This window comes from Alligator sinensis, unplaced genomic scaffold (assembly GCF_000455745.1).
Source record: "Alligator sinensis unplaced genomic scaffold, ASM45574v1 scaffold570_1, whole genome shotgun sequence".
Taxonomy (NCBI): Eukaryota; Metazoa; Chordata; order Crocodylia; family Alligatoridae; genus Alligator; species Alligator sinensis.
The window spans coordinates 548,738-559,116 of NW_005841997.1; the positions used below are offsets into that span (position 1 = coordinate 548,738).

The window sequence follows — 10,379 nt, forward strand, 5'->3', positions numbered from 1 at the left end:
GAGCATTAGATGCACAGAACAGCATTCCCTATTACACTGTCACGCTGCTATTGCTGTAGGAAAGATGAGACCTTGTTTCTCTAGAAGAGTTCTCAATTCCCAGGCCGCAGCCCACTGCTGGGCCATGGTGGGTTGGCTGCTGGACCAGAAGTGGCCAGACCAGCAAACTGTGGCCCCCCAGTGCCAGGTGGAGAGGCCGTGGATCCTTTTACAGGGTCCACACCAGCACAGGGTTTGGCCCAACCCCCCGTCCAGGGGCTGGGGGTATCCGGCCAGAAATTCTGGCCGTGGTCAGCTGTAGCCACTTCCAGGCAGCAGTTTTGCCAGGCTGCAGCGCAAAAAAACTTTGGGAGCCCCTGCTCTAGATGTTCTCTGTCTTGGCTTAGCTTCCCTTTTCTATACCCAAAAGTGGTCTTAATTTTTTACCTCCAAGTCATATGCAACCAGCTTAGCTTTTTATTTTTGCTAGCAGCACAGCCTCATTCCGGCTTCATAAGCAGTCTTTGTAAGTAGGGAGTCTAGAAGCGTGGCGCACACATGACTCAGTAAAGCCCGCACCTCATTGTGTTTTCAATAGGGGTGCACCAATAAAGAATTCTTGTGCTGATACCAATGGCTGATTATTAACGAGCCATATCAGACAATACCAATCTAATTGCCAACATACAGCCCAGCAGCTTGAAGAGTAGCTTTGGGCTGGTAAGTCTGTTGGGTGGGGGAGGGCACACATCAAGGCCCCTACCATGAGGGAGAGAGTAGGACTGGGGCAGGGAAAGATGCAGGACAGAACTGCCAGCAGCTTGTCCAGGGAGTGCAGGGGGATCCCACCACTGTGCACCCCTGGTGGAGATATGGGGGTCATGTTCCCCCCCATATCTGTGTGGGGCAATGGCAGGCTGCAGCTGCTGGCTGTGTGAGACACATGGCAGTACTGGGAGGGGGACTATAGGGTGGCTACAGTGAATACTGTAGTTCCCCCCCCCCCCCCCAATATAATCCTGCTCCCAGTGCAACTCTGGCCAAGCCCACCTCCCAGAAATAGCCTGGTGCCACCACTAACACAGGGGCAGCCTGCCTTTGTGCCATATGCAGGTCCACACATATTTCCAGGGGGAGGTACAGGAGTTTGTGCAGTGGCAGGAGCTCCTTCCCCCAGACAAGATGCTCATGACTCTGTCCCATTCCTCACCCCAGCTAGGCAGCACCTGCCCTTCTCCCCCCACCCCAACAGACCTATGAGCCTGAAGCCGCTCTCTCCAAGCTTCCAGGCTGGCTGCATGCATATTACATTTACTGTGATATTATCAGCCACATCAGGCAAAAAAAAAGCTAACTGCCAATAATGTCAATTTTCCTTTTATTGGTACCAGTACAACATGGACCAAGGTACTGGTACATCTCTAGCTTTCAACAGTGCTTTTGTTTTCCCACAGTTTAGAGAACTAGTGGTAAGAAGGTACAAGTAGTGAATTAAGATCCATGCAGCAGGTAGGCTAGTTGAGATAACATTTTGTCTAGGATGTTAAAAGCTCCTGCATCCAAGAGATGTAGTCTAGTTCAGTTACCTTTCAAAACTAGCAAACAAGGTCCATTTATTCCAAGTCAGGTATAAGTGTAGTATGTACACTTATAGTCACTGACCCAGGAAAAAAAAAAAAAAAAAAAATATACACATAGGGCCCTACCAGAAAGGAAAGGCCAAGTGATTTAAAAAATGGACTTAAAAGCTCTCTGGTGCCACAATTACTTGGAGAATTGAATTTGGATAATCTAAATATGAAGTTTACCACTGGTTACAAAATCACTTGCTTTCTAAATAGCAGTCAGTCCTATATTCTACCCCCTCAATCCCCCTGAAATTTGAGTCTTCAAAAGATAGGGCCAGACAAATTTGGGGGCTTTTTTGCATGTGTTCAAACTTGTTGCATTCAGTAGCTAGTTCATGGCCTTACACCTTGTTCCAAATGTTCCAAGTTCACCACAGTAGTTGGTTCCAAGTCTTATGCTGAGTATAGTAAGGCCACTCTTCTCCCAAGTGCTGTGCAAGACAGTATACATATAGACTTCATACTCTTTCTCCTCCCTCCCCAAAAACCCTACTGTCATGTTTGTGTGATGCCTTGAGGCATTAATTACCCTCCACATCTTAATGTGGATCAGCCCTGCAAAAGAGGGTTAAGTCTCATAAGGGGAACTGATCTTCTAGAGCTTAAAATTTCAAAGCTAGCCAAGTCCTAGGTAAGAACATGTTCAGAGCATGGTTGCACAGTACTGAAGCATTTCCTCATAGATGACATGCTTTCCCCACAACCTTTATTTTAAGAATTCTTTCCTCCCATGGATAGTTACCTACCATAAGACTCAGGGGAGGTTAAATTGAAAACAAAACCACTATTAGAGCTGGGCAAAGTATGGCAGTTAGCTTAATTCTAGCTCACTTTAACTGTTCCTGTAAAAGTCTACCAAGCAGCTGTACACAAGATCAGTTCAAGGAGTTTCCAGACCCAAACCCCCACCTGCCCAGAGGCCAAAAGAGCCAGCTTCCACAAGACTTGCCAAGGAGCTAAGTGGTTCTTACATGCCACAAGAATGCCTAGTCACCCACCTCACTGCAAGATTTTGTATAAGCCTGTAAGTTCAAGTGTTGCTCCAACTGAGAGGACCCCCTACAATTTTAAAATGTTAAAAGAACCATGTTGTTGTGCCTGCACCAGGGATCCAATTACAAGTATACCCTCCCATTTCAGTATTTGGTCTTCACCCTTAGCTCCAATCCACAAGGATCTTAGGATGCCTCTTAAGTTTAATTAGTGGTGACAGATGAATTGGAAACTAACTAAAGTTTCTGTACCAAGACTAAGAAGGGGAACAACTTATTTCTTCTCGTGATGTTTTGTGCCCTTCCTGGTTAGTAAGGTACCTGGAAGCATCTAGCCATAGCCTTTTCCAGGTGTTACTCCAAGTGCAAGCACATGCAAAAGACAGTAAGCAATTAAGGAAAAAAGATTACCAGCCATCCTAAATTACACTTGAGTGTCAAATATTTAACCAAGACTCAAAAGCCAAGTTCATTTCAGCCCTCACAACTGCTGCTGGTGGCTTCCTGTTCAGGCAAAATCCTCTCTTGCTCCAGACATGCTGTGCCACTAGGTAACAAATAAGAGGTGCTCCATTTTGATCTATAGCACCTATGAAGTATACAAAAAAGTGGGCGTAGCAAATAGCACATGTACACCTGCCAAATTTCTGTAACTTTCAAGGCTGGTCAGGATTTGGATTTCCTTTAAAAAGGAAAAATGTAAGGTGTACTTCTATTAGATGTTTCCAAGTAGAAGTAGGGGAGGAAACATTAGGATTTGAGAACAGTAATAGCAAAATATATGCTATAAGAACTCCCACTTTACCACACAGAGTAGTGAATGTAAGCCAGTGTGGTAGGAGCAGAAAAAGAAAACATTCTTCTAGCATTGAAAAGGGGGAGGTTTAGGCCACATTCACATGCTGCTTTTGCTTAAGTTTCTCACATTTCTCCAGGCCACTGACTTCGCAAACAAATAACTGTCCAGTTTGCATCTTAGTCCATACATGACACCTTGTTTCTGAAGCTGCTCTCAGAGCACTCAATTGGATATTCCACCTCTAACAAGACATCTAGGGGTGAACAATGAGTCAAACACTAAAAAGTTTCCTTAGAACTTTGCTCCTCACCAAGAAAAAAAAAAAAAGCAAGCAAAAATCAAGACTAAGACCACTCAGTGGACATTGCAGTTTTACATTTATAATTGAACTTTTATAATATTCATGATTAGCACAAGATTCATAACCATAAATTATACATTGTTATCTAATTTCAGTACATAAAACGTTAATGATACATGTATTTGGAGAGTGGCACAAATTAATAATACATCCCTGTTGGCATTCTCAAAAGAAAGTGTGCGCGCATGTGGGGTGGACATGCCAGTTATATTACTGCAGCATAGCAAAACCAAGAGTCACTGAGTGCTGTCAGTTCAGATAGCACCCCATGCAGAGTCAGGAGTTAGAATCCATGTGACAAAGGTGTGGCAGGAAGACAACCCCAGAACCAGAATTAAAAAAGGTGCAAGACCAGGATTATGTCCCTCCCCACTACTTCAAAAATAGCTTTTAGCAATAATGTCCCTCCCCCCATCCCACCACTGTGCTCTTTGAATCCTCATTACCTTTGCATATACTCTAGTACTTTGGCAGCCCATGCACACACGCGCACACTCCTGCTATTTTCCCAACTTGCCATACATATAGCTGAGGTTTCCTTTTGTACCATTTAACGTCAATGAGTAACATGCTCTCTTCTCATTAGACAAACAGCTTCTGGGAAGTGTTTACTCTGGTACAAACAGATTTATTCTGTTTAGTCAAAGTCTCAAGACCTACTCCAAAAGAACAAACCTATCTTGCACCCAACAATTTAGCAGAAAAGAACTTTTCCCAGTATTTGTCTACATTTCCAGGCCATCTTAAATATTAGAAAACTCATTTTCCTTTTTTGCACACAGCATGGCAAACAGAATGGGGCAGTCAGGTTTAGACAAACTTCTAGCAGTCTGCCAGCAAGAAGATGCCAAGTTGAATTCAAACATCCTGGCTACTCAATAAAGTAGCTTTGAATTAAAGCTTTAACAACTTGGTGCCAGGCAACTGCCCAGTGCAGGCCACTGCCAGCAATGGGCTTCACAACAAGGAAAAGATGCTCCTACTTCTCCCTGGCCACAAGCAGTTATTGCTATGCATTGAGTTTTAGTGAAATAGTGCCTTGACTTCACACAAGTCTTGCAATGTAGTTAACTAAAGCTGCCTTTCAGGAGGTTGAAATGTAACCGGACAATAGCAATAAATAACAGCAACAGGCATCCTCTGGAAGTCTTGTCACTGAGCAGGGCAGCAAAAAGAAAAAAGTGTTTGGCCAGAGGGTCATCTGTGCCTTTAGGACCATCATACACTTCCTGGAGAAGTCAGAGGGACAGGAAGGGGGAGAACCCAGCGAAGGTCCATCAGAGAGCTAGTTACATGTTGAAGCCATAAACAGGTGGCTGAGTGAATCCTGGTGCTGTGTATCCGTAAGGGAAGTTTGCCTGGGGAGGTACTGCATTTGGCCCTGCTGTTAGCATCAGCTGCTGGCCTGATGAGGGAAAGGAAAAAAAAAAAGTATTAGTCTGAAGAAAAATGAACAACCCCCCCCCGCCCCAAAACAAAAACAGCCCTACACAAAAGCATTGCAAGTCCCTGCAATACTGTTCTTTAAAAATAGAAGTGTGGTGATTTCCTCCCCTCCCCCTTTAAAAAAAAAGGAGAAGCTATTTGGAAGAGTTAGCAAGACCCAAAAATCGTACATAGAAGGGAAGATTGGGTCTCTGCCATTGTCTGCTCTGCACCATGAAAAGGCAAATACATGCTTAAAAAGAGCCTCTGGGCCAGACTGACAGATCTAGAAGATCACACCAATTAAGTAAGCTATGATTTGGGGACCGAAGGGGATCCAAGTACCCAAAGTCAATCATTTGTTTTATGACCACAATTTTACCCAGAATGAGCAATAATGCTTCAAATCATGCAGTCAAGTCAAAGCTGTTCAAAACTATTAGTTACATTTAAGCAGCATATGCACATTTACCACAAGACTCATTTGCTTTTAGGAGCACAAGTAGCACACATGCTTCATGCAGACATGGAACTTGGGTTTCTAGAACCAAGAACTAATCAAGTCTCTGCCCCTTACTAAAGCTGCTCTAGTACAGTAGAGCAGAATCTACCTTTCCACAACTCAGCCAAGTGTGCTGCTTTTTTTTTTTTTTTTTTTTTTTTTTAAGTGGTGTTGCACAAGTCATTCTGCAACGTGCTTCCCAGTGTCCATGGGAGTAGCAGACTTTTCTCTAATATCCCATTCTGATCTCATAAGAGATAATAGAACAATTTGCTTTACTTGGAAGCCTAGAAACTGTAGCTGCATTCACCTCAAGGCTTCTGTTCCCACACTAGAAGTCTTCCAGTTTGGGGAGCAGCAGCAGCAGCAGCAAGCTCCAGTGGGGAGAATGTAGCTGGTATTTCAAGTTAAAAAAAAAAAAAAAAAAGGTGTCACATGAAGCTTTCTAGCATTTATGCACTACCTGCTAGATTCATCCAGCATAAGAAACTTCAAGTGTTCCCATGAGGGGGTGAAAAAACTGCTTTGATTTGACTGGATGTAGATAAACCCTACTGCAAAAAGGCACCAAGAAAGCTGGGTCTCCCATGATGTAGGCCAAACTGAAAATAACCTGCCATCAATAAAGAAAGTAAGTCTTTCACCTACCAAATACTATTGGAGTGGGTTCAGCTACTTGCTCCTCTTCTTTCCTTAGGCTTTCAGAAGCATCAAGTTTATCCACCTATGTCAAAGTGAACAGGAGAGGTGTATGAAGACCTTGCCTAGACATCTCATGTGCCACCTCTTTACGAGAGATCAGATGCTTCAGATATGGCATGTGCTTTCCAAGGCTTATTTTGAAGTTAACATCCTAGTGGTTTATGGACTAATGCATCCAAAAAGGGAAGGTTTTAAAAAGTTCTAAATTGCTCTGATGTATGAGCAAAATCTAATATCAGCCTTGAGGGTTAGCACTTGTCTAATGTTGGCTAGAGTAGGATTCTAACTTACTGAATAGCATTTTGGAGTCTTTTCTTACATGGAGAACTACATCTGCCAGATCTCAAGTTTGTGAACACATCTGCTTTCAGAATACATTTACTTCTGAAAAAAAAGATGGCCTGCTAATAGATTGTGTACTGGGTAGGGGGGGGGAAGAAATAGAAGAAAGCTGGCTTAAGCCACGCATAGTTTGGAGCAATTGAGCCTTGAGTCTACAGAGAAGCATGAGTCCCATGGCCTTTAGGCCACTTCAGACTGATAGAATGAGGTCTCCAATATAGGACTTGAAACTGGAATATAAAAAGTTCTTTCAGAAGGCCGTGTCCTAGACTCAGGACAGTATTGTCCATGGGCAAGTGAAAGAAAGAGAGGAGCAGATATGAAAGGACTCAGTCAGAAGCTAACATTGGAGCCTTCAAGGTGTACTTTGTAAGTTGACACCTGGCCTGGAAGAGTATTTTAAATGCATCTTCTTAGCCGGGTGTGCAGTTGGGGGGTGCATCAAAAGCACTAGAAATGAGCAAGTCCATTACTGAATGTAGTCTGCCACCCCCACTCTCCTTTTTCCAGAAATCCAGATTTCAACAGCAAGCTCATAAGAAACAAGGACTTAGTCTGAAGAGAATCTAGTTATCTTGTGGGGGCTGTCAAGTGTTACAGTTAATTCTTGCTGACGAGACAGAAGATGTTTTAGTGTTCCTTGGAATTATTTACTAATCTGGTTGGCAAAGGATCAAGTAAAAACTATTTTGGTACCACAGCTAGCAGCAGACCTTGCATCTTCCCCCCCACCCCCTTACATCTCTTTAAGCATGAACTAACTGCCATTCCTAATGGATGATCCAGAAAACATCCACAGCAGGTATCTGTACATGATTTAAAAAAGGAGGAATCCAACCTATTCTATCTGGCACTACCATTTGATGCTCAAGTAAGGAAGCTTGCCCACCAACTGAAATGCAGCTATTCCCCCAGGATCAGCACTTTATTTATATGCAGTCCACAGCATCTTTACAGCCATCCACAAGTGGGGTATAATACTCTAGTCGAGATTAAAACCAGTCAGTCAATCTGTTAGATTTTGCTGCCAGCAGTCATTTACTCATCCTGTTCTTCCCACCATAGGAAGAGGCTTCTCCCCACCGATTCTTAGTAGTCCAAGTATCTCAAATTAGAGATACATATAGAAATGTGTGAACTGGAAGCCAGTACTAAATGGGGCAGCCTTTTTTTTTTTTTTAAAAGGAGGTAGAGTTCCTGTATTTTGTGTTTTTCCTATGCCGAATAATAGAAGCAATTAAATGTTTCCTGCTAAATGAAGAACTAGTCCATACTTCCCAGTGACAAGATAATACAACAACATGAGGGTATAAAAACAGCATAATCAGTTAGAGAAAAGCCCATTCTATTCCACATTCTCCATAGTTAATTTCACAGACTAAAATTAGTTCCACTGTAACCAGTCTCACCATGCATGTTCTTCTGGGAAGTTATCCAGTATTTAGTGGGTAGTGGTCACTTGCAAATCCAACCAGCAGTTTCAGAGTGCTTTTAAAAACATTTTATTCCATTTGGACTATCTACTGTACTTGGGTTTAAGTAAAAGAGGCTTTAGTCTCACATTTGATACCAATAGTTTGTAAAAAACCCACACACAGCAACTATGTATGTTACGTTATTTCAGTTTTAAGCAGGTCAGTATTTCTGCTGTAAGTGTCCCAACACAGAGGTCAGCCACTTTTTAGAGTACCAGGCTGTATGCGGAGTAGTTGGATACTAGTTTGACAAATGAGTTCAGTAGATATTTCCCTAGTCCTACCTCACCCATTTTAAGGTTTATCAGAAATATCCTCTGCTACAAAAAAAAAGTTTGAAACATTTGAAGTCTGTACTGAATGTTGCGTGACCTTCTTGAAAGTATTAGCCAAAAAAAGTTTTTATAAGCAAAAAGAGCATTCACTTCTCTGGGGTAGAGAGGCAAAAAAGCAAAGTCTGGTTGGATTTTCAAGCTGTTTGTGAGAAACTGCTTTTCTAAATGCATTAGAAGTGAACAGGAAATGGAGTTAGACAAAAAAAAGCTAGATTATACTGCTCTTCTGGCAGAAACTACAGCTAGGTTCCTGTAACAGAATCCTAGATGTCAAGGGACACAAATGAACACAGAGTTTAAAATCAGAGACTGTCACCTTATTAAACAGCCCATCAACCTGTAAGAAAATTCAGAGGGAATTACTTAACTTGATAGTGGCAACAAAAATCAGAGAAGTCAGAGTTTCTAGGTTATTTAACTATTAAGAAAAAAAAAAGCTGTTACTTGTGTTTAAATCATGATAGTGCATAGGCACTGGACAGCTTGCTTGTTTGTAGATAGATACTTGCTGTGAGGTAAGTAGACTTGTTCAGGTGATTCAAGATGCATCACCTACTGGCTAGATACTTGTGCAACTCTAACCCCAGAAAGAGAGAGAGAAAAAGAGAGAGGAAAAAAAGGAGAGAGACTGCTTTCATACAAGACTTGCTGTTTGGTTTAGACTTGTACTACCTGTTTTAGTTAGCCAGAAGCATGAATTATACTTGGTTCCAACTGTCCACCATTGAGATAGACAGCCCCTACTGCTACAGCCCTATTTGAGAGAAATCAGGGTTTTTTTGTTTGTTTGTTTTTTTAAAAAAAAAAAAAAGGACAGATTCAACAGCTGGGAGGTTTGCAAAAAAAGAGCTACGGAGGATGCAGTAACTTTTGAAAAGAGTTATGTAGACTCATCCAACTAAGGGCCTTCAAGGCAACATTAAAGGTTTAAAACTGCATCAACAAGTAGGGCACTGGTAGTTAAGTATTCAGTTGGATGACCAGCATGTCCTTTTCTTCTATTTAATTGGTGTCAAGTCATCATTTAGCATTCACACTGGTAGAGTGTTTACAATAGTTTGGCCTGAGATTCTGGAGCTACCTACTTTAGTTAGTTACTTAGAATAAGAGCAGCACACCCTCATAGGTTGTGGATGTAGAGCCATTCATAGTAGAGACAGCACTGCTTTTAGAAAAAAACTAGCCACCACTCCAAGCCCATTACCCTTCTGGCAACCCAAGATCCAAGCAGCTGTTGGTGTTTTAGTCTTGAGATTAAGTCAAGAGCCATGATGTTGAGTCTAGAACAGAAAAGAGCCAAAGACACCCCCTACCCAGTTATAAAGGGCACCTGCATTGCCCAACTGAAGCATCTGAAGTTCAAACTACAGCCAGCCTACATGTTTGAACAAAAACAACAAGTACACCACTTTCCTTTCCTGCTGGGAGTTTGGAGTCACAAGTCAACTCTGGTGACCAGTCATAGCTCATATTTAGGTCTTTTAAAACTGACAGTTAGAATGTCTAATTAAAAACTGTAAGCCAAGTTACAAGTGCACCTGATTTCACTCTTGCTGTTCAGATCAAACAGAAGAGAACCTCCCCCTCACAACTAGTCTTTGAGAAGAATTCAGTATAAAAATGTGTTGCTGGATAAGCCATGGACATTACAACAGATTAGGGTAAAGAACTGAGCTTTCCAAGAGAATCAAATACTCACTTTGGTAAGGTATTCCCTCATCACCTGGATGAAATAAGGCATCGCAAAGTCCATGATGTTATGCCTCCAGGCCAACTCAAGGACTACATCTGGATGCAGCAAGTCATAGCATGTGAAGAGACAAGCTGCAAAACATTCCT

At 42.2% G+C, this 10,379-nt stretch overlaps 1 protein-coding gene across 1 annotated transcript in view; it reads right to left on the reverse strand.

The window, feature by feature from the left end:
- Positions 1–3,740: 3,740 nt before the first annotated feature.
- CLTCL1 (clathrin heavy chain like 1) overlaps positions 3,741–10,379 on the reverse strand; it is a 43,698-nt gene continuing 37,059 nt past the window's right edge. The window contains 3 exon segments of the mRNA XM_014518928.2: positions 3,741–5,164; positions 6,335–6,410; positions 10,240–10,379. The exon segment at positions 10,240–10,379 is cut by the window's right edge and continues 13 nt beyond it. Coding sequence (XP_014374414.1) covers positions 5,049–5,164; positions 6,335–6,410; positions 10,240–10,379 — 332 coding nt within the window. The 3' untranslated portion in view covers positions 3,741–5,048.